At 30.5% G+C, this 25715-nt stretch overlaps 2 protein-coding genes across 3 annotated transcripts; one reads left to right on the forward strand and one right to left on the reverse strand.

The window, feature by feature from the left end:
• Nucleotides 1–16086: 16086 nt before the first annotated feature.
• On the forward strand, nt 16087–20873 carry LOC110635025 (serine/threonine protein phosphatase 2A 59 kDa regulatory subunit B' gamma isoform). 2 transcript variants are annotated; one of them, XM_021784212.2, is made up of 3 exons: nt 16087–16422; nt 16628–17979; nt 20154–20873. In XM_021784212.2, exons 2-3 carry the CDS (start codon nt 16738–16740, stop codon nt 20541–20543), a joined length of 1632 nt encoding a protein of 543 aa, XP_021639904.2. In that variant the 5' UTR covers nt 16087–16422; nt 16628–16737; the 3' UTR covers nt 20544–20873. The 2 variants fall into 2 exon arrangements, with proteins under 2 accessions (XP_021639904.2, XP_021639903.2); XM_021784211.2 differs by having other exon boundaries at nt 16087–17979.
• Nucleotides 20874–21446: 573 nt separating this feature from the next.
• LOC110635026 (uncharacterized) lies at nt 21447–23527 on the reverse strand. The gene is made up of 2 exons (XM_021784213.2): nt 23371–23527; nt 21447–22119 (listed from the first exon to the last, which is right to left on the reverse strand). Exon 2 carries the CDS (start codon nt 22094–22096, stop codon nt 21656–21658), a length of 441 nt encoding a protein of 146 aa, XP_021639905.2. The 5' UTR covers nt 22097–22119; nt 23371–23527; the 3' UTR covers nt 21447–21655.
• Between the last annotated feature and the right edge of the window lie 2188 nt (nt 23528–25715).

Below are 25715 nucleotides of genomic sequence, written 5' to 3' on the forward strand. Positions count from 1 at the left end.
TATTACTGTGACTGCATGTGTGATAACTCTGTTTTTTCTTTCTTCTCCCCTTTTATCGTAAGGGATGAGGAGTGAGGAGTTGGGGATTTAGCAAGAGATGTGACACTGGACTTAATCCAGGTACTGCTTTGGACTCAAATCTCCTGGTGGGGGCAGTTTGTTTTATTGATGGGCAAATTTCTGAAGTAGGCAGAGGCGAATCCCACCCAATCGCAACAGATTGACATCCTGAGGGTGGTTATGTTATTTGTATAGGAGGTTGTGGACAAGTTTTTGAGCCATCGTTTGAATGAACTAACTATAGGGAAGGGTGTTAGAACCCTACACATCGGACCACTTGTTCTCATACAGTGGGCCAAGGTCATTATTTCATGAGTTATCACTTTGGTGTTGAATCCAAGTGTTGGATCCCGCAAGGTGAGGCTGGCTTTTATACCAATTGATATGAATTGTAGCACTAGGAATTGCTAAGGTTGCACTTGAGGATAAGTCACTTAGGTGGAACTCACCTTAAAAAATCGGGTTGCAAGAAGATGGTGCCTAGGAACTTATTAATCTTTCATTAAGGTTGTTCCTTAGCGATGTGAAAAAATCGGGTTGCAAGAAGATGGTGCCTAGGGACTTATTAATCTTTCATTAAGGTTGTTCCTTAGCAATGTGAGATTATAATAGCATCTCCATTCCTTAGTTGCCAAATGTCTTAAATTTTTAAATCACTTGTTCTCATATAGTTGATAGGGTATCGACTAGACCTGCTAATGGCCTTGCCGAGTGCGTCATCTGTTGTGTATGAATTTCTACGCATCTATGAATAACCATGTTTGCAGTGGCAGGGGAGAAGTGCAACCATCTAATTGTGTATATTTTTATATCGACAGCCTTCCGTTGAGATGGAGTTAATAACGATAAAATTAAGGGGAATTTACAACCCTTGGTTTGGCCCCTTGGGTTTTGGGAAATTAAGTATTTATTCCTTGGGTTTTGCATTATCTAAATTTTGAAAAATAAATTATTTAATTTTAATTTATTTAGTCACTTTAATTTTAGTATATAAAAAAATTTAGTCTTTTTGATTTTAATGTTTATAATAATTTCATTAATTGACAGAAAGATTAAATTGTTATAATTGCACTGGTAACATGATTAAATTAATTTTTAAAAGTTTATGGATTAAATTATAATATAATATAAAATTTAGAAATTAAATAATTAATTTTTTAAAATTCAAAAACTGAAGTATAATAAAAGGTGAAATTCATGACCAAATTATAGCGTTCGCAAAAATAAAAAAGTGTCAAACTTTTGGATGCATAGATTAGCTACTGGAATCAAATAAAAAAAATTAGTTATTGGAAGGATTCAATTCAACCCGGAAAATCATTTCTTTCTATATAGTCAGGAGTTCTGGGATGTAAGAGCTTTCATCAGACTGGGACGGTAAAGGATCATCTTTAGGAGTTCAGTGATTCATTTCATAGGTGTCTCCCATGGTTACTTGAATTAAGACCATCCATTAACCCACCACCTCACCACCACCGCCCCCCACCTTTCGTCTCTTTAACAGAATTTCAAGAGGGAAAGAATAATAATTTATGGGAAATTATTAGTTGCAATTGAATAAAAATAAAATAAAATTCAATGCGTTGTCTGCTTCAATTGAGGCACATGTATTAAATCCCATGGATGAATTTAATATTGGGATTTTTGCATCACACCTATTAATGAAAAATTCAATTGAGTCGATTGAATTTTTATGGGTCAATGCCTTGTCTAATTCAATTTGATTTAATGTTTGAGTCACAATTCACTGGGTCATTTAGTTGAACGGGTCTGATAACAATGATTTCACGTTACAACACTGTATCTCAAATTTCATGGCTTGTTACCCACAAATCTCTTTATACTTTTTAAAAAAAAATTTTTTTTTTGTTAAATATAGCATTGCATTAAACATGGCCCAATGGGCAAAGATACAAAGGTCTAACAAGGAGAACAAGATAAAAAACCAAGCCCAGAAAAAACCCAAAGCTCTATTGGCTAAACCCACCATATTAAACCTAGCCCATCGTGCTCAAGCAAAACACCAGACTTTATACAGAGCCGCCGCTCAAGGCTACTGTCGGAGATGGGACCCATACAGAGCCACTATTCTTTTTTGTTACCGAAGATGAAATGAACTAGCGGGCCCACACCATGAAGCAGGAAACACATGCTGACCAAATGTATTACCTTGGACATCAAACTAACTAGGTGCTAGACTATTGGAGAGACTACTACCACCATCAGCAGTCACAGGAGGGGGAGATGATAGAGCTCATGGCATCTCAATCTCGTATAGCCTTGGGGAGACGAGCAAACAGCCACCTAACCGAGCAAGCTTAACAACCCCAAGTTATCTATCACCAAGCATGCATGTACCCTCCAGAAGATGATGACCACCGATCTCAACTCGTGGTTCTGCTCTAAAGAAAAACAAAGTTCCTATGCAGATTCGTAAAAAGCTCCTCTCCCATGAAACCCAGATCTGCAAAAACACACCAAGCAAAGCATATATAGTTCTAATTCCAACACCGGAGAGCAAACAAACACTGAGATGAGACAAAAACAAAGCAATGCCTTAGATCGAGAGATGCCGACCCACTCCAAAAAGAGAGAAAATTCTCTCTCTACAACTTAGAGAGAGAGAGCCATATAAATCCCTTTATACTCGAGACATGTATTTATACGCTTGAAAATAGCTTTGTTATGGAGGTCGTAAATTGACTCAATAGACTTAAATTTAGGTAAACCATAAAGACGTTATTTTAGCTTGTGGTAAAATATAATATAAAATTCTTAAATTTTTAATTATAATAATATAAAACCTCCCATGAGGTTAAGCGATTGATTTTCTTAGTTATTTTCATTAATTAAACATTTATTGAATTAAAAAATATATATATTTTTATGAATTAATATCTTTGATTAAATATTTTTAGGTTATTGAAACATTGATTTATGTAATTTAGATCGTCAATATTGTAAATAGAAAGAGAAAATATTGTAAATAGAAAGAGAAAAGAGAAAATAGAGAGATTAATTATAAAATATTATTTTTAATTAAATAAATTTTTTTTTTAATAAGTATTAAATTAATAAACAAAATATGTTTTTAATTTAATAAGTGTTATATCAACAAAAATAATATAGAAATCAGAACTTAAGAATCACATATGGAGGAACAAACTCCCTTTTGGTTAAAAATTTATGATTTACCATTGACATTTTCTTTGGAGTGTTGACAGTGTAATTTTTGCATGAGGAATAAGATTCTGTAAATATATTTTAAAAATCTTACTCATTAAATCAGTCCCTACAATATTAAAAACAAATATGATTTTAACATAGTAAACATTTTTTATGTTAAATGTCAAAATCATAACATTTTCATAAAGAAATTAAAATTACACCGAGAAAATATTCGTTTAAAGATTAGTCAAATCACATTTAGCATTTTTAATATTTAGATAGTCATGATAATCTATAAATATAATTAATAAATTGTAGAATTAACAAATTAAATAGTTTAATTTAACTATGCAATCATGTCTGCCTACCACTTTCTTTTCTTTTTGTTGGTAATATTTCTTTTAATAATTTTTTAAAACTATTTACATACCAAATCCTTATTTTCTTGTATCATTGCCTCCTCTTCTTTTGGAGATTATTGTTATTAAGACTCTGTTTGTTTTATTAAAATATTTTTTTAGAAAATATCTATAATATTTTTTGGTATTTGGGATACTCAAAAAAATTAATTAATAAAAAATATTTTTCTGATCAAAGAAAAATTAAATTATTTTTAATAAAAATGATTTTTTTTAAAAAAGATAGAATTTTTTTTATTTTTTAAATTTTAAAAATCTTACTAAGATATGAACACACTTATACATATATAAAATAAATAAATATTATTAATTTAATATTATAATTAAATAATAAAAAATAATTTCATAAACAATATAAATTTTTTTAAAATATTTTTATATATAAATTATTTTTTATAAAATAAACGGATAACATGCAGTGGATTTGAAGTGATTACTTTGGAGACTTGGCTTTGGAAAGGTGATAACAGAGCCAATATTGAGGCGTTGAATGAGGGATCCTGCCAGGACATGTTTGTTGAAGACGCTGATCTATCTGCACTTGTCTCACTCTTGTTAGTTCCTGTTCTTTTGCTTTTGTACACATTCATGCTAATGTTGGAACTCATGTTCATGTCTTGTCTGAGCAAAATAAGCAACTAATTTTAATGGAGGATTACCATCCTCCTGGATTTGAGCCTTTTCTTTGTATATCTGCTCAGCTCCTTCTGAGCTTTTCACTAAAGAACAACAGTTGAGCTTCCTTTGTATATTAAAATTTTTTAATGTACGGAGGAAGTGTCCCTAGAAAAGGTCAAAAGGTAATCGAGGTTGCGCACGTGCAGTGCATGTGTCCGAAAAGAAGATGCACGCACACGTGCATGTACAATGAAAAAGTAGTGCACGTGAGACATATCAAAGATTCTTGTCATTGGGATTTGAGTTCTTAAGCATGCATGTGATTTTTAGGTCAAATGGCTTAATGGATGGTAATGGATAAATATCTGTAAAATTTTATTTAAATTTTAATTAATATTCTAATATTTAATTTTTAATTATTATTATCTAAATCATATTTAAATTCATTTAATTTTATATAAAATATTTTTTAAATAATTTTTATTATTAAAATTTAATAAATATTTAAATTTTATTTATTTAAAATATAATACATAAATTTTTTTAAATATAATATATTAAAAATTTATATATTATAATTAATTATTTATTTATTTATTTAAATAAAAAATATTACTTTTTAAATTTAAATTTTTCTCAAACCTAAATATCTATTAATCCAACTCAATTTAATATTATTAAAATAAATAGTACATTCGAAAATATCGAATCCATTGCCATTAATTTGTAAGTCATTCAGAATTCCTTTTTTTTTTTTTAATGGATTCAGATCGAATTAATTTAATTGTATGTTAGTTACGAAATATTCATGAGTTGCCATATAAAAAAAATTTTAAGTCAAACTTAATTTAATTTAACTGATTTATTTTTATTTAATTTTAATATTTAAAGTAAAAAAAATTTATTTTAAAAAATATAAAAATTAAGCTTAATTTTATAAAAATTTAATTAAATTTTTTCCATATAAATAATTTATTTACCATAAAAAGCTGCTTCACAAATAGAATTCTACTGAAAGCTTGATGTTAACGAGCCATGCTTCCTGAGCAGGTTTCGGGCTTAGTCACCGAAGACGCAGTCGGATTCTAAACTGGACCTAAATTACCAATAAATTTTAATTAACATTCTTGAAATTTAAAGATCATAACGGAGTTATTTTTGAATTTAAAAATATAATATAAAATTTTTTAAATTTTAAAATTTTACACAATAAATTTTTATTTATTTTCAATAATTAATTTATAAGTAACACGTTAATATGGATAATTCAAAATAGCGATAACGTTAATAATTATTGTTATTTTTTTAAGGTATAATTTCTTTAATCAGCTGTTATATATTTAATATTTTATTGTTAACTAAGACTAAAATTCTTTTATAATTAATTTATGAAAAAAATAAAAATTGATTTTTGTTACTATCACATAGAAAAAAGAGAATTATTTATATTACTGTTATTTTGAATTGTATAAAGTAGCTATTGAGAGTTAGAAAGATTTTCCTTTGCAAAATTTCAAAATTCAGGAGATTTTATGTTACATTTTTAAGTTTAAGAACGATTATATTACAATCCCTAAAGTTTAAGAACGACTATCCTCTAAATTACCGTATGTTATCAAGAATTGACACGTGTTCTTTGTAGGCAGGATTTTTGAATCATTTACCGTATATTATTGTTATTGTTTCAACTCCTATACACTAAAAGGCCACAAATAAAAATCAATGTCATTATCTAGGAACTTATTATTAAGTTATTATTGACAAAACGAGTAATGTTATTTTATGCAAGACCATGGATGTAATTCTTGACATATGAAATGGAATTGAACCTATCGATCACTAGCAAATTAGAGACAATTTCACATGCTTAGACAGACATTTTGCAGATTGTATCAACTTTCTTTTATGGCTATCATTAATCATACTATATTGTTGAGCTAATTATCGTATATGACATATAACTCTTGTCAATGTTAGTCAAGAATAGTCAGGTTAATTTTTCTTTATCTTTAAAATGTAAGAAATAAAGAAGTATCAAGTTCGAGTTTTTTCAACTGTCCATTCTAAGATAATTCACCTAGAAAGGAGATGATTACTTTCCATTGTGTAACCCATCAATTATTATTTAATTCATTAAACCTCCATTAAATTAAAAAATATATGTCTTGTCAATATTTGCATTAAATATAAGGAAGATATAGTGCAATGTTATTGCCAATTTTCTACCTTCACACATCCTTATCATCATTGTTCATCACCTATAATGTAAGAAACCTACTTATTCATTATTTATTCTCCTACTCTAGCTAGTAAGTATAATTAACGCACAATAGATATTTCTTACTAAGGGCCTGTTGGCATTGTTGTTGAAACTGCTGTTGAGAAAATAACTTTTTTAAATATACTAATTAGAAAGTATTAAAAAATAATTAAAAATTAAATTTGATTAGTTTTATTAATAAGAACACTAAAATAACAAAACAGCTTTTTCCAAACTGCTTATCTCAATAACATCTAAAATGGTACTTTTATTCAGAAGAGCAGTTTCAGACTCTGAAACTCAATGCCAAACAGGGCCTAAGATAAATACGCAATTTAATAATTTTAATTTTAATATTATCAAATATTTAATGTTAAAAATATCATCATCAACATCATGCTTTGTTGCCAAATACTTACGATAATGAAAAATATATATAATTGTATGAAGAGGGGACATTGCCCTTACCAAAAATATTCTAAACTCTTTATATTGTTTATAATAATTTAAATTTTAATACTACTCAAATTTTAAATATAATAAAAAAAATCCTATAAATTAAAAAATTATATATATATATATATATGTTATCAAAAAATTTTCAAATTATATAATTTTATTTATGAAAGAAATTAATAACTCCATGTAACGTATTATGAAATTACAGTCAAATTTTATTTAGAATACCAAATCAAACATATAAAAAATTAAAAATTATAAAATAATTTTAATTAAGAATAATACACTCAAAAGCAATTCGTTATGATAATATTATATTATGTATCAAAAAATTAATAGAAATTTAGCCACAAATATCTTTATTATTTGCATTATTTATAAAAACACACTAAAAACAACATTTTTAGTGATATATATATATATATATATATATATATATATATATATATATATATATATATATATTTGTCGCGAATAATATAGGTTTAAATATGTTGCTAACAACTTCTAACGACAATTGTTTTTATCGCCAATAGTTTTAAACTTTTAGCAACAGATATATGAGTTTGTTGCTAATAAAATAATGCAAATAAATTTTCAGTTCAGATATTTTAGCAATGACGACATTTGTTATTATATAATTGAAATTTACTTAAAATAACTATCACATATATTACATCCTTAGTTTATATAAAAATTTAAACTAAGTTTGACAAAAAAAAAATTTCAAAAAATATGTATATAATAAAAATAGTTATGTTATAAAATTTATTAAATAAGTATATCTATTTTGAAAAAGTTATTGGTTACAGTTAGACAGTATTAAAAAAAATTATTATAATGATAACTATAATATTATTTAAATTAATCTAAAAAATATTAATTATAATTAATAGCTATGATAACAAATGAAGAAAAATTAGTTTTGTGATGTTTAAACAATAATTATTAAATTTTTCTAAATAACAGCTATAAACAATATCACGAATTGCAAGTTTAAAAAACTAGTACAGGTAAAAGTATGATTAGGGATGGCAACGAGTCGAGTTTTTATGGGTATCCGATTCTATCAAATTCTAATACGATAGATTTAAATAGTATATAATAAGGTTTGAAGAATAATATCCATAATGAGTTCGAATTTTACATGTTGAGTATTCGTTATTAAACTCGTTTATATAAATATTTAATTAAATATAATAATATTTATAAATTTTATATTTTTATTTTAAATAAAATAGAATTTAGATATTTTATGAAATTATTAAATTTTAAAGTATAAATTATTAATAAAATATAATTTTTTATATAGACTATTAATTAAAATATATAAAATTTAGTGAGTTTAAATATTTTTTAGATGATAATAATAAGATTTGGAATAGTTTTGGATAATTGAAAATAAATTTTAATTGGGGTTGGGTCGAGTTCAAAATTTGAGGATATTAATTAAATTTGAATTCAAATAGAGTGATTTTCGCTAATATCCTACCCATTGCTATCCCTATTATTGATCACAAAAATTTTATGCATGAAATGGTGTTCTATCTATCATGGTGTTCATGATGATGACAATGGACTAAGAAATATGTCCTTCAATATAGTTGAAGCAATACGGTATAAGATTTTTAGAATATTAATTCATTCAAATTTTAGTATAAATGGACAAGAAAAAGAAAAAAGATTTTGGAAAAAGTTGTTTATCATAATCTTTGAAGTTGACACTTAAAAATTCTACGCATGCACCTGAATAATAAATCTCACATGTTACTTGTGAAAAGGGTTCTTTACTCCTTTGTGTGTATCATCATATTCAAGACTAAAGAAGAAGATAGTGTCCTGCAATTGAGGGTATCATTTGAAGAAAAGGATAAAGACTTCCCACGCAGTACCCAATCTTTATAGCTCAACCAAAAATATTCAACACCAAGTGTTCTTTTACAATCTCTCTCTTTCTCTCTAGAAACAAACAAACAAACAATTCAGCATTATAACATTTTCGAGATGGACAACAAACACTAACTTTGTTTGTATTATATGATGTGATTTTTATTATTAACATATTTAGAAAGATTTTACGATACATGATAGTTTAATAATTTTTTTATTTAATTAAATAATATTTTATGGTAAAATAAATATAAAAATTACTAAAATACCTTTTATTATTATTTTAAATATATAAATGTTTTAAAAATATTTATTTAAATAAAATATTAATTTATAAATAATGTTATTATAATAATAATTAAAGACATATTTTATTTTTTAAATTAATAACTGAATATGCCTTACACATATATAAATTGAACATATAATTAGAATTTTGTATATTATGTAGAGATAAAATGAGAAAATACAAATTCTAAATCATGCCAAACCATCATTTTGATGGTTTGAAAAGTTATGGTAAAATAACCTCAAACTATTATTTTTTTACGAATAATCTTCTCAAACATATAGAGTAACCATATCATAAAATATAAAACTATCCCAAACCATGATCTTAACATATAGAGTAACCATATCATAAAATATAAAGCCATCCCAAACCATGATCCAAACATAGTGTAAAAGAAATATTCGGATTAGTAGTTTTTTACGATGCTAAATAGTATAAACTTTTTAAATTATCAATGGAATTAAAAATTCATTGCTAATTTAACAATGAATTTTTACTTTCTTAAATTGTAGAGATAGAAACGGATTTTGATTATGTGCTAAATTATGGAGGGAAAAGGTCTAATTTTTCAAAAGCTCATCTTTTTGTTCAATTAGTAACGAAATTTACAATATGTTGTTAATTTATAGAGGGAAAAAGCCCGTCTTCTTTTTTTTTTTTTTAAAAAAAAAAACAACAACGGATTTGCAATCCTCATTTCACTCATTATTTCCTTTCTTCTCTTTTCTCTCTTTTTTATTTTATTTTATTATCTTTTCTCTTATTTTCTACTCTTTTCTTTCAATTTTTTTTTTCATTCTGTTATTTTTCTTTTTTCTCTTATTTTCTTCTCTTTTCTCTCATCTTCTTCACTTTCATTTACTTTTTCTTATTTTTATGAGAGAAAAATTCTCTAAGGGGAACACTCAAAGTGAGATATTACTGTAAATAAGGACAAAAAAAAAAAAAAACCTCTTTAAAGAAGAGAGTATGTAATACTTAGATAGTATAAAGCTTTTTAAGTTAAGCTTTAAGAATTCATGGATGAATTCTTCTGAAGGGGGAATAATGTATACTCTAAATTTTTTAATCTATATTTAGAGGATATGGAGAATATGATAAATACAAAAAGCTGAAGAGTAATCGTAACAGTTTGAATCCAAATTGTTTTTGGCATTAAGGCACTGAAAGGTATAAGACCACCAGAACTTGTAACAAGCCTTATTTACATCATAATATCTTCTAAAACTCATACAATATAATTAGATAAGTAGTTTATTTAATATAGTAATAAATATAGTTTCTTTTATATTACAAAATATTAAGTGGCAAAGCACAATATTAAAATAACAAAAAGCAAATGTCATTACAAAATAGAGTTTCACAAAATGTACCTTTAACTTAAAGTAAAATTGAGGCGATAGCCTCTGTAACTTAGCTAACAAAAATTTGCTGACTGTATCTTCTATGCTTGTCCCTGAAAGAGAAAAGAGAAAAAGAGAGTTAGTTAGGGGTTTAGTGAGTAGAAGCATATTTAGGGATTAAAAACACTAAAATAAAACCATTATAATCAGGCACATGAAATGCAACAATCATATGATGTTTACATAGCACAAACAATTCATAACATGGTACCTATATCACCAAAGGTTTCCCATCTCATAATCATATTGTATGTCCAATGTGTCTGACTCATAAAGGAGCTCTTCAAGACTTCCTCTTAATAGATACACACAATGAGTACCAGGAACCCATAAGTTATGACTTACTTGAGGTGGATCATGAAATCCCTAGTACCCAAATGTTAAAGACATAAAATTGCCTTACTCGACATCCCTTTCCTTTACATTTCATAATGAGTTCATTGCATGCATACTTTTCCTTTTCCTTTTTCCTTTATTTTCCCATTAGGAATCATTGGGTTATCCATAGCTATTAAAACATCATAATTATATAATGCAGTATCTTCGTGATATCCAGTATTGGCATATATAAATAATATTATAAGCCTATTTCATATAATTATTATGATGCATGAACGTGCATGAAATTATGATAAAACAGTTTAATAATTCCAATAAAAACATTTTAAGTAATTTTTACTCACAAACTAGTTAGGTTAAACCTTTACTATTGTTGGATTCTATTGGGACTACTAATACTGGTGGTTAGATGGACCTATATATACAAGTATATTGATAGTTTATTAGTCATTTGAACATTAATTAACTTTAATTACTTAATTATCTTAATTATCCTATTAGAAATTTGCCAAAATCTCTCTTATAGCTAGACTTATCCTCCCTGCATAGCAATACAAACATAAGGTCTCATGCCCACAGCAATAACACAATGCCCATCTGGGGCCTATACAAAACCAGTAGTCCAGTAGTCCAATTCATCAGTCAAGGTTCCTAACTCTTTCTATAGTCTAATTGATTAGATTCTAAATTATGTAATTATTTCTGAAGGTCCTTTATAGTCTTTAAGTTATTGTAATTTATTTTACATCATTATTGCATGCCAGGAATAATTTATAGATTAATTACAAAACCCTAACCTTTGGGTAAAACTATCAAAGTAGATATTGAGATTCTACTATGTGGAACTAGTCTGGAGTGTTTTGAAAACATTAGGATTGACTGTAATCATGCCAAGGTTTTGAGTTGACCCATAGGGTGCTTGAATTGGGTTGGAAAGACAGTCCGAGATCTAGAAGGCTATCTTCAATCCGATCGCACCTATATTAAGCCCATAATTTATTAATAATTATTCTAATCCCATAAACCATAACACAGACAAGGTATAAATAAAAGCCTTTATTTATATATCCCAAATTGTATTGAGCATATTGTATGCTTAATTAATTTGATATTTAACGAATCAAGCTACATATAACAAGTAACTTCAAAATCCAGTCAATACAAAGAGTCCATTGTTTTTTTTTTTTTGTTTTGTTTTTATCTCATTTGCCTACTAGCCAACAAAGAATAGAGTTGATAACAAAAATGCATCAATCTGTTGTCAATTTCTTATTAATATGCACTAATAAATTTTAATAAAAAAATATTCTTGCAATTAATTAAGCACAAAGAAAAGTATAACCACTTGATTGAAAATTACCATACAATATCACAACCCATAAACAATCCAAATCCTATAAAAATAATACAAACCATAAATAAGAAAATCAAATCTAAATCCAAGTAAAAAAAAAACAAATGAAAAATTTACACATAAGAAAATCCAAAAAAAAATAATAATAAAAAGTTAGCCAAATCTCCAATAAATAGTGGAGAATCATAAAATCCATGTAGACTTTGCTTGTTCTGAGGGGTATGGTAAAACAATGAATATGAAAGATTAAGAATCTAGAAGAGAACCGATTACTTGTGCGAGATTTCACTTGGACAAGTAGAAGGCAAGGAGAACCACCTCAAAATTTGTAAGAGGAGTTGAAATTGAGCTTTGGAGACGTATTATCACCTAGCACTTGCATGGAGAAGGTAGGAGTTGCTCAATCTAGGCATTTGCCATCGATGTTGATAATTGCTCAAATTTGTCATTTGCATGAGGAAAAGGGCAAGGGAAAGAGAAAGGGATAAGTAGGAGGGACAATAGGCGGTGTCAACAATTGAGTAGGTTGCTGAAGAGGCAAAGGAAATTAATAGTTTATAGAGAGATGAGAGGGACAGAGAAAATGAGAGAGAGAGAGAGAGAGAGAGAGGAATAGGGTGGGTTGTAACCAAGAAACTTGTTAGGATATGAGAGGGATTATTTTTCACTTAAAATAAAGTTCATGGATTTTATTTTAATAAATTAAAATTGAGTGACTGAAATGAAATAACACACAAAAGTTAAGGAATAGTTGGTGCAATTAACCTATTAATTGTACCAAAATATTATAAACCAAACATATGGGCTATAGTGCCCAAATTACAAAGGGGAAATGGCAAAAAATAAAAATTCCTAACTTTATGAATTTTTACAAGACCATTTGACTAAAAAAAAATTAAAACCTTTATGTTTGTCGCTGATTTTATCCAAATATTTTAATTTTGGATAATCAAACCAAAATTTTCAAGATTAAAGAAATTTTATCCGACACCGAAATTTTATCCCTAAATTCTAATAGATAGATTACAATTTAGTATTTAAAATTTGACAAAACTTACAATTTAGTTCTTGTATTTTTATAATTAAGTAATTTAATTCCTGATATTTGGCAAAACCTATAAATTAGTCTCTCCATTCAATTGACAGTTAACTATAGCAAAAATGATTAAAATGCTTTAACTTTATATATTTTTTAAGAGAAAGAAATGGAAAGTTGCAAGCTTCCTTACCTTAATCTAATCTTCATACACTATGATCAAGTTGAGACCCATCTCCATCCACCAGCTTGTCCCTAAACAAACCCATAGCTATTAGAAACATGAAGATCGAAGCTCTAGGGAGAGATCTCATTAGTCGAGTCGTAACCCGTAAACCCATATTGATTAGATCTTTGTTTTTTCAATGCAAGATTTTTTTTTATTTTATTTCAAGAAATTAAAATTTCACTTATTAAAATCTAAAAAAAAATATATTGAAAAATTTAAGAAAAATTCCAAAATAATTATGGAAAATACTTGTTAAGAAGAAGAATTAATTTTGGGAAGAATAATATATTTATTATACAATTTAAATATGAAATTTAAATTAAGGGACTAAATTGTAAGTTTCAACAAATTTCAAAGACTAAATTACTTTGTTTTGAAAATATAGGGACTAAGTTGTAAGGTTTTGCCAAACTTTAGAGACTAAATTATAATTTATCAAATTCTAATTTAGTGTTGGATAATTTTTTTTCTTTGATTTTGAAAGGTTTAGTTTAATTATCTAAAATTAAAAATTTTGGATAAAATATCAACAAATGCAAATGTTTAAGTTTATCTGAACAATGGACCTTTTTACAATTATACTCTAAATTTGTTTTTAAGAGTTTCACTCTGAACCATTGACTTCAGTTTAATTATAGCCTATCCTTAACGAAGCGATTAACGGCAATTACATCCTGCCATTAACAACTCATTAAAAATGAACATATCTACCTCCACAACTCACTTAATCTCTCAAATTAAATATAATTGAACAATCAAACCTAATTAAAAAGATTAATTAATAAAAAAATCCCTTTAACACAATCGATATCACCAACAATAACACTTTCGCATTCACCCTCAAGAACAACATTGGCAAATTGATTGAAAAAACATACTACTCCCAAGAGCTAGCTTCTATTAAGATAGCTAGAGTAGCAAGGGAAGTAGAAAGGTAAATATTTTTTGGTCTTACTCAGGACATGGATAAGTTCAAGCTTTATCTTCTTAGGTACTGCAAAAATTACTAAAAAATTCAGCTAACACCAATTCAAAAAGAAAAATTCTTAGCTAAATCAAGGTGTTTATATACCCAACTTGTAAAAAACTTATCACAATATATTTATATGTGATACTTATCACATGATTTTAATTAAAATAATATTTATTAATTATTTGAATGTATCGTTCAATTATAAGTAAGACTTATCATCAATGAAAATGGCATTCGTTGCTTGCAATTTGTCCTCTATCGATATGGGTGTGGATATCCCTAAAGAAATAAAGACTACAGTGTATTAAGAAGGTGAGTTGATGTGATATGAGCTATAAAGTTTAAAAATCTATTGGATGATAATCCATTAGTTTAATTATAAAGGCTCCAAGTTGTGGAGTGCATTTCACATCAATTCTTTTCAACCTTTTATGTAGCTACTATTTATTAGTCACCTTAATAATAATCTTAAATAAAAAATTTATAATACTTAAATAAAAATATAATAATAATTATAATTAAATCTTAATTAGACTACTAGAAATCGAGGGTATAAATTTGCTTTTATCATTTAACTTTGGTTAAGGCTAGTTTTATATAAATATGAAGAAATTATAAATTTTTTATATCATTTTTCCATTTTATTTTAATAAATATTTAATTAAATTATTATATAAAATAATTTTTTTGATGATTATATGTAGTGTTAGATAAAATGCAATATCAATTAAATAGATAATTTAACTTTTTTTTTTAAATTAGGAATAGTAATGGGATGGTTCGATGATGAAAATCACTCTTTCTATCTTTATTTTATAGAAAATCGATATCCTATCGAAAATCAAAGTTAGAGTAGGAATTTCTCTCTTAAAGAGTCGGACAGAATGAGTTTCTCTATAAATATTTTTTTTTTCTTTTTATTTTTTATTTGAATTCAATGTTACACAGGATAAATATTTTATAAAAAAAATAAATTATTAACTTAAAATTATAAATTTTAAACATAATTTTAATAATATATATATTTTAAATTATAATATTTAAGTATTAAAATATAAAAATAAATAGAACATAATAGTAGAGTCGAATTTGAAAATAATTATTATAATTATTTAAAATTTAATTACAATAATTTGTTTTACTTTATTAGTAAAATTGTATAAAAGATAGAAAGTCAATATAAAAACAATTGACATGAATTATTTTAAACTTTTCCTTTGTAAAATATTAGGGGCAGGTAGGGGTAAATTTAAATATGCATATATATATTGGGAGTAACAGGAGATTGATTGATTGATTTATAAAATGAATTGAGAATTTTAAGTAAAAATGATAAAGAGAGAGAGAGAGAGAGAGAGAAAATCAACATAGGTTACCCTTGCAATTGGGTTAGGAGAATATTGTCAATTACCAAGTCAGCATAATCTACACATGAGAATGTCCAACTACATTATTTGTGATGGATTTGCATCATAATCACCAGTCACAAAATAATTAAAAAAAAAGATTAAAAAAAATAGAAAAGGGACATAAAAATAAACTAAATCTCAATTCTACCCTTAAGGGAGACAAAAAGCTTTTCTTTTTTCAATCATCCAAACATAAACACTGAACACATAACCAGGCAGAGGCAGGGAGGGAGATTTTGTTTTACACAGGGAGAGAGAGTTTTTGCTATTTATGTAAAGCTAATGTTTCCTGATTTTCTCTTGTTTCTGATTTTTCAATTCTTAAACTATTAGATTCTCTTTTTGTATCTTCTTTCTGGGTTCTCTCCTACTCCCCTTCTCTCTCTCTCAATTGAAATCAATTGGGGGCAGGCACAGAAAAGCATATTAGGGTTTATCAATTGCAGATCAAAGCCCAGAAAGCTCAGATTTTCTAGGGTTTTCTCTCACCTTTTTCAGATCTCTCTTGTTAATGTAAGTTTGTTTCCTCTTCTGTTTCTGTTACCCTTCAATTCAAAATCAGAAAGTGTATGAAAATTTCAAATTTGTCTTCTGAATTGTGACTTGGTGATATGGAGCGCTACATGCATAGACTCGTTTGTGTTTCTTTTGATGAGTTTTTTCTGTAACGTTGTTTTCTTTTTCAATGTGCAATTTGAACTGGGGTTCTATCGATCAGCTATGAAAATGCCTTCGTTTTGAGGTGTTTAAACGTGGAGACCTTGATTTATTGTTGAGATAAATTAGGATTAGGGCTTTGGGTTAGGGTTAGGACTTCTCTTAGTAGATATGATTAAACAGATATTGGGCAAGCTACCTCGAAAACCCTCAAAATCGTCGAATAATGACTCGAACAATGACGGTGGGGTCAATGCCTTTTCGTCTCTGAATTCTTCCCATGGACCGAATTCCATAAACACCTCAAAGTCGTCATCGATTTCTTCAAAGTCCAATTCGGGTTTAGGCGCTTCACGCATGAACAATGGGACCATTGCCCCACAGAACAAATCTAATCAAGGGAAAAAATCCGCCACCGTTGCAGGCCAAGTGGGTCCCATGTTGGCTTCTGGGGTTTATGAGTCATTGCCTAACTTCAGGGATGTTCCTAGTTCGGAGAGGCAGAGTCTCTTTATTAGAAAGTTGAACATGTGCTGTGTTGTGTTTGATTTTAGTGATCCCTCTAAAAATCTTAAGGAGAAGGACATTAAAAGGCAGACTTTGTTAGAGCTTGTTGATTATATTTCTTCTGTGACATCAAAGTTCAATGAGGTGACAATGCAAGAAATTACAAAGATGGTGGCAGCTAATTTGTTTAGATCGCTTCCGTCTTCAAATCATGATAACAAGATTCTAGAAACGTATGACCCAGAAGAAGAAGAACCGACCATGGAGCCAGCGTGGCCTCATCTTCAAATTGTGTACGAGTTTCTTCTCAGATTTGTGGCTTCAACAGAGACCGATGCCAAGCTTGCAAAGAGGTACATTGACCATTCATTTGTGTTGAAATTGCTAGATTTGTTTGATTCTGAGGACCAAAGGGAGAGAGAGTATTTGAAGACAATACTACATCGCATTTATGGGAAGTTTATGGTGCATCGGCCATTTATTAGGAAAGCTATAAACAATATCTTCTACCGTTTCATATTTGAGACCGAGAGGCATAATGGGATTGCTGAATTACTTGAGATATTGGGCAGCATAATTAACGGGTTTGCTTTGCCATTGAAGGAAGAGCACAAGCTCTTCCTTGTACGAGCCTTGATTCCTCTTCACAAGCCCAAGTGTGTACCGATGTACCATCAACAACTTTCGTATTGTATCACTCAGTTTGTGGAAAAAGATTTCAAGCTTGCTGATACTGTTATTCGAGGTCTTCTAAAATATTGGCCCATAACCAATAGTTCCAAGGAGGTTATGTTCCTTGGTGAGTTGGAGGAAGTGTTAGAAGCTACTCAGCCAGCAGAGTTTCAGCGTTGCATGATCCCCTTGTTCCGTCAAATTGGCCGCTGTCTCAACAGCTCACATTTTCAGGTATGAATTTTGAATGGTTACATTTTGTGTTACTGGCATTTGTTTTTCTTCTTCTTCTTCTTCTACTTCTTCTCTCTCTCTTTTTTACTGGCATTTGTTGCTGGTGCTTAATGATTGCTTTTGTCATCATTGATGACGGTATCATCTTATTGAACTCTGAATTATTCTTTCCATAACATTGATTGTAAAAACTTTTGTTTTCCATTTTTATCGCCTTGGCGGTTTCATTGGATTCTGTTTATTGTAATTACGAGAGTCAAGGGTACCTGGATTTCAACTAGAATAATACATTTTTTCGTGGTAGTTTAAAATATATTAGGAAGAAATATATATAACAAAAAAGTATATGACAATTTAAGTTCAATAGCTACTATAATTAGAAAGCCAACGATGATATGATAATGTTTGCATCCTAGTAAACACTTTTTTTTCTTTTGACCTTCTATTTTAGATATAAAACCATCTAAATGATCTTTGATATGGTTTCACACTTGGCTACTCCCTGATTCCTGCTGATGATAATGTATGAGTTTCAGTGTGCATTTTGTTTTTTTGAAAATCTGAGCTGGTAGTATTTTTACTAGAGCTTCATATAACGTGTATACAAGAATGTCTTTATTTGTCTACATTGTACACATGTTGCTTATAAAATTTGCTATTTTTTCTTCATCCACTACAAATGAAAATGGATCAAAAATTTTAATATTCAACTCTTAAACATGTACTCATAATGTTACATCTTTCTGGCTTAAGTGCTAATTGTTTACAAATGTTTAAAGTTATCCTTGTTTAATGCCATTTCTATAAGCAACTCCTTTCAGGAGTCCGCTGATTCAAGATGCACTTTTGGCTCATATATGTTGTGACAGAAACTGAACACCATTAATTCTGGGCCAAATTCTTTTTGAAGGGTAGCTATATAGAGCCTACTGGTTAAAATTTTGGTAGATCTTAATGTTAGAAAAAAATGGGATTAGGATTTGCTTTGAAAAATATAGTGTTAATTTGTGATAAAAAAGTGGAAAAGGACTTACTGTTTGGATGGTTAAATAATTAGAAAAAAATGCTGTCTACACACATAGACACTGATAATATATATATATATATATATATATATATATATATATATATATATCCTGTACAAAGACCTTAGAAACAGCAGCTTAAGCCTTTTGTACTTTTATTCTATCAAAGTGCAACTAGTTTGCTTGCAACGTATGGTATGCGTAGTTCACAAAGGGATCAGCCTTCACTTCTTATCATTCCTGGCCTCCTTATATTCCTTGCCAGCTGCTAAAGTATTTGCATCAGTTGTTTAACTGTAGCCCAATAAATTGAAACCATGGAAAGTGGTAGGAACGATAATCTCTAGATACTTCCCAATGCAAAAAGGGATTCTCCAGTAGCTCATCATTCCTCTTTAGGCGAGAGTAAAATGCTTCCTCCTGATTAATTTATCAACAGTGTGGATCTTCCCAAAGCATGTGGGCTGAGTAACAAGTGACTGTAGCGGTGCCTGCCTTCCCATGGAACTGCTCTTATCATGTTGTAATAAGCTTTGGCTCAAACTTTGTCTTGTGGATGGTGGGCCCCTGAAACTAGAAAGAATGGTCTTATGGCATTAACATAAGTCTACCAAATGAAGAAACCTTTAAACTTTTGAGCATACACAAGCAATTTGGCTTTTTTTTTCAGCACTTGTATGATACTAGATGATGAAAAAGGGTGTTTTGTGCTGTAAAATATTATTTTCCACTTAAAGTTCTCATTAAGAATTTAGTGGTTACTATTTATGTGTTGTGGTTAAAATCAAGATTCATTGAGAACTACAGTTTTAATGAAATATTTTGCAGTGTTATCATAGAGAAGATCTATGTAAATACATGGTGAATAAATGTCTGAGAGTCAAGAAAATGGATATTATTAATGTATATTTTAACTTTTATTGGTGATAAATTATATAGGAGTTCAATATTAAGAAATACCTGGCTTGTTGAAAGGAGGGTGTAATAAGCCGGTGCTAATGAGACATACCTATCACAGTAAACAATAGTGCCACAATTTTGAATTTATAAGGAGAATGTAATTATATGTCTGTTGCCGTAGTTGGCTTGATGTTCATCCAAACAATTTTGAATTTTTTTGTTATCTTCTGAATTTGGTTTTCCTGGCAGGTGGCTGAACGTGCATTGTTTTTGTGGAACAATGATCACATAAGGAATTTGATCACACAAAACCGTAATGTGATACTGCCTGTAATCTTCCCTGCTTTGGAGAGAAACACTAGGGGTCACTGGAACCAAGCTGTTCAGAGTCTAACACTGAATGTGAGGAAGATATTCTCTGATGCTGATCAAGAACTTTTTGATGAGTGTTTGGTTAAATTCCAAGAAGATGAAGTGAAGGAGAGAGAAACACAGGAGAGGAGAGAATCAACATGGAAAAGATTGGAGGATGTGGCAGCATCTAAGGCCATAAGCAATGAGGCTGTGCTTGTCTCAAGATTTGCCTCCTCTGTGGCAATTACAACTGTTACAAGTCTACACAGTACTGCTGGTAGTTGATAGCCGCAGTGTGGAACTGTTGGAGTTTACCCTTGTTTGTAGTTGAATGATACAGGAGGGGACCTCATTGGCATGATAGGGAAGAATTTGTTTGGCTTCTCCGTGTTTGTCATATTATCTCATCAACAGGACAAGTGCAGGCAGGGTTTTGAGGGGATCGGTTTTTCCTATTTTTTGGGTTGTGGGCTCATTCTGTTTCATTTGATATTCTGCCATTAAAGTGTAACCGTGTGTATTATAAGGGATTTGATTTATAGAGGCAGTGCTTCTGATTTCCTACCTGGTTATTTCCTGTAATGATGCAAAGAAGATTTTTCCTTCTGTGTTTCAGCTTTGGTTCTCTCTTTATGTTTTTATCCTAACTGCAGACTTTACATTTTTTCTTCTTTTTTCCAGTTCATTTGGCTCTTACTGGGCTCAAATTCGAGTTCTTGCACTCAACTTGAACAAATCTGGACTATTAACTTTCTTACTCAGGTGATTTGGAACAACTGTGTTAGTTTTGGATTGTTGGTTGCCAATTGAAGAAAACTTTTGATGCCTCTTATGGGAGTGTAGTTCTGCAAGTTTGTAGGAATTTTGTTCCTTGATCAATGCAACTGTGCTGTCTGCTTAGAGCATTTTTGTCTAATGGTCTGACGAGCATTGTTCGTTATGAACAATTCGCCAACTCTGGTTTCTTTCTGAATGGCACCGCACATAAACTAGCTACTACTACTCTCTCTCTCTCTCTCTCTCTCTCTCTCTGTGTTAACGGTTCCATCCTCCCTCCTGCAATGAACTGCCACACGTCATTTGGAGTTGTAGCTAAAACAGATTGGTACTATTTGCTAAAGTAGTTAATGAAAAAATTTTGGAATTCACATTCCTCAGCGATACCAGTTGATGTTTAAAACTGAAAAATGTTCAAAGAGGGTATCTGATACAGTCTTTCAACACAGCAGTTAATAAACTGCTTGGTATTTACAGAAACTGCAAATCAAAATTATTTGCAGAATGTAGCAGTTCAGCTTGCAATTCCTGAGTTAAACTACTAAAATTACAGGACATATGCCCTTGAACAAAGCTGACACACAGGACAAAGAGACGCAATCACTAATGCAACGTAGGGATTAATAGTCATCACCATATGCTCGGAAACTATAACGCTCCTGGTATGGAGCATTGAAGAAGAGATCAGCCTCAAACCACTTGGGGTAACGAACTAAGTCGCCAGCCACAAACCGCATGTAACGTTCGCTCCCTTCAGGAACTACTCTCACCTCTCCTTCTTCAATGTAAACTAACTGGTCCACTTGCCAGTCCCAAGGCAACTTGCACTTGCCAGTCTTCCAAACTGACCATCTAGACACTCCAAGCTCTGCCAATCGTTTTGGTGACACTTTTCTTTCCACCTTCACATTGTACAATTCCTCGAGAGACTTTTCTACCTGCATCCCCTTTACAACATTACATTGCCCATTTATGCTGCTGAACTTTCTACAAGCTCTGTTGCTTCTGTTCACAGAGAAGAAGCCAAAAATTGGGGCTGTGATCATGCCTGTTGCAGCCATATAAAATTTCCTTGTTTGTTCACCTGCTCAAAATAGTTCAGTAAATATTGTTCAAACAACTAAATTGGCAATGCATATTAACGGGTACATTTGAGAGGAGATCTCTTAATGCAAGCACAAAATATCTCTGCACCTTCTTTTCTATGTGCCAGAACCAAAAGAACACAAGCAAATAATTATGGGAAAAAAAAAAAAAAACATGAGCTTGCCAAATTTTGTAAATTAGCATTACCAAGACCAGTTGGAATTCCTTCAACGATTGTTACAGAAGTTATAAGCAGGATATCTTCAATTCTCCTCTTCTTCATCAGTTATCATTTCTAGCTTTGTTTAATTGACTTAAGCATTCAAAATCAAACTCGTTATTTATTATTTAGTTCCTTGTTTTAATATTATTAATGCTTTTGTCTTCATTAATAATTATAACTCATTTAAATCATCATCACCAATCATACAAATCAAGAAATAAGAATTTTTTAACAAAAATTGTAATAAACAAATTCCCAAGGCAGCAGACTCCTCACACCCTTTAACTCTGAATCCTCTTTTCCATTTCTTTCCATATCCTTTAACTCCACTTTGCATATATTCAAACAACCAATTACATTCAATCAACAAATTGCACGTAATTGTTCTACGACTGAGTTCGAAAAATTTGAGTTTCAGAATTTCAAATTCCGAATAAGTTGAGAACTTTTTAACATGGTTTGAAAATTTCCAACATAGAGCAGCTCAGGTACAAGTACTATAGATTAGGCACATCCAAATTAGAAGAGTGAACAAGATGAGCAGATCGGTGAGGGTGGATTGGGGAAGAGAGTTGGGTATTTAAAAATCGGACATTATAAAGATGAAACGAACCTGAAATTTGAAAAAAAGAAGACAAAGAAAAGAAATGGGTATGGTTTTTTTGGGTATTGGGTTAGACGGAAACCTTAAGAATTGAGCGAAGGCGAGTATTTGGAGCAAGAGAACGTGATAGAGGCCATGATTGATCTAATATAAGTTGGATTTAAAATGGGGGTGTCAAATAGGGATGATAATGAGAAAAAAAAAAAGATTAGGAAAATGTAGGGAATAATCCAAGGGTGGGATGAGAAACTACAGAACTCTTAAATTCATTTCATTTCCTCCTCTTTTCTCATAGTTTCTCATCAATCAAACAGAAAGGAGACAAGAAAAAAAAGAAAATAAATAAACATTAAAAAGAAATTGACAACAATATAAACAAGAAGAAGGAAAATAATATAAATAAGAGAACTTTGAACACGTACCTGATAAATATGGAATTGTATTGGGCAGAGCCAAAGAGGAAGGTAAGATTGAGGTTGCTCAAAACCCTGGTAAAGGTCTGAGGTTTATCCGTTTGTACTACTACAATCCGCAAGAGCTCTACGTTAGAGTCACAAATAGGTGAATTTTCGCAGGTGACCCGCGGGCACTAACTTCCCGGTTACCATTCATTTATTTATTTATTTTTTTCAAACAGATATCAAATTCATTGAAGGAATCAAAGGGCCATAAGGCCAAATACAAAGTTAACTTGCATCATTGGGTTACACATGGAAAAAGCGTCACGAAAAATTAATTTTCCTTTTGCTAGTAGAAGACCTTCTCTGCATGCCAAAGATTTTGCAATAAGAGGATCCACCATAGCTTGGAGATGTTTGCAACGCCAACAATATGGGTGCCCCGTGTAATCTCTAGATACTGCTGCTATAGCACCTGAATGTAGACAGGCTAAAGCTGCTCCATCAAAATTAATTTTCATCATTCCTCTTGAACGTGGAGTCCAGGTTGAAAGGGAAGGAATATGTTATTTTTGTAGCTTTGAATTTTGAGATATATTTTTTCATGAATCTGAATTGTGGCTCAACCCAAAAGTTTCGTGTTGCGACTTGATTGGGATAAAAAGTGAGATCTGTGGTAGTAGCGGAGAGCATGGACTGATAGGCCCGGACCCGAAGCCCACCACTAATCTTCTTAGGGGTGCGGGGGTAATGGCCCCGCAGTATGGACCAGTTAAATATTGTAATATTCTACCATTTGCGGCAGAGTTGTGAGATATTCGGGAAACACATTGGGGTTAGAGTTTGAGAGTTCTGATTGATTGTATCTTGCTCTTTTTATCATAGTGGAACTTTTTATCTTGTCTTGCCCGTGGACTTAGACTATACAGTTGAACTATGTTAAATCTTGTGTTACTCTTTTTCTCTTTTCAATACTGTGTGATTGTGTAATTTATGTGTGTGCCTTAGATTTGCGTGCTTGTTATAACAAAATAGATACATTTGAAACCCTTTGTGTAGTTTCATGGGCCATTTTTAAATCTTCACGATGATTCAAGGCAACTGAGATGATTTCTTGAAAATGCTGAAAAATAAAGGAATTACGGCTTTTCCAAATGTGTCAAAGCATGAACACTAACAACGGAATAAAATCGCTTCCTTAGCCATGATTTGAAAGATACAAGGAGATATGATCCCAACAGTCCATCATAGAGGAGCCCAATTCTAGTGTGGACCGAAGTCCAAAAGGGGAATGTAACCAGATGTCCCCGACTTTGGGGCATTCAAAAAACAAATGCTCTATGGTTTCCCTTGCACCGCAAAAAATGCACTCAGAAGAAGCATATGGTATACGTTTATGGATGAGATCATTTGTTGGGAGTCATTCTTTGAGGATACTCCATAAAAAGATAGAAGCTTTGAAGGAATAGCAATCTTCCAAATTTTCTTCCAAAAACCCTCTTAAGTTTGTTTGTGAGCTTGGACTTGGTCCCCCATGTGCTCTAACAGAATTAGATTCCGACAAAAGTCGAGCAACAAAATAACCAGACTTAACAATATATTGCCCATATTTGTCATAGTGCCAAATGAGAGCATCTTCCTTGTGAAACATAAGAACAGGAATAAGGAGGATATTGCTTATCTCTTCATCTGTAAAATTTTGCTTTAGGATTCTCACATCCCAAGAGTTGGAGGGGCGATCAATGAGTTGAGAAACCCAAGCTATCAGAGGATCATGGCCTATTTTTACTCGTGGAGAATGAAGGAAGGATTTGGGGATCCATTTCTCTTCCTTACATAAAATCGATTCTCCATTGCCAATATACATCTAGTTTCTCTTTCTAGAATAGCTCGACTCAGCATAATACTTTGCCAACCCCAAGAAGGTCTGCTCCTTTGTCTAGCTCGAAGGAAGAATGAGAAAGGGAAATATTTTTCGTTAAAAACTCTAGCAAATAGTGAAGATGGATTTGAGAGTAAGTGCCATCCTTGTTTTGCTAGTAGTGCCTGTCGCAAAGGTTTTGCGATCGCCGGGTGATTTTCACCGAAGTGAAAAAAGTGAGGAGTCGCCACTTTAATTTTGAGGGAAATTAAACGAAACCATTTGTAAAAATATAAATTTAAAAATTTATAAAACCACTTCTAAAACAGAGATTCTAGGTTCGGGGTCCGTTCATGGGTGGGGAAGGTGTTAGGCACCCCACCTCGTCCCTCAATGAGGGTAAGCAGATTTAACAACGTGCTCTTCATAATTTAAGATCAATAATTTTGGGGTTAGAATTATAATGTTGGTCCCTGTTATTAATAAAAGGAACATTTGATATTTTACC

This window comes from Hevea brasiliensis, chromosome 10, assembly GCF_030052815.1.
Source record: "Hevea brasiliensis isolate MT/VB/25A 57/8 chromosome 10, ASM3005281v1, whole genome shotgun sequence".
Classification (NCBI taxonomy): domain Eukaryota; kingdom Viridiplantae; phylum Streptophyta; class Magnoliopsida; order Malpighiales; family Euphorbiaceae; genus Hevea; species Hevea brasiliensis.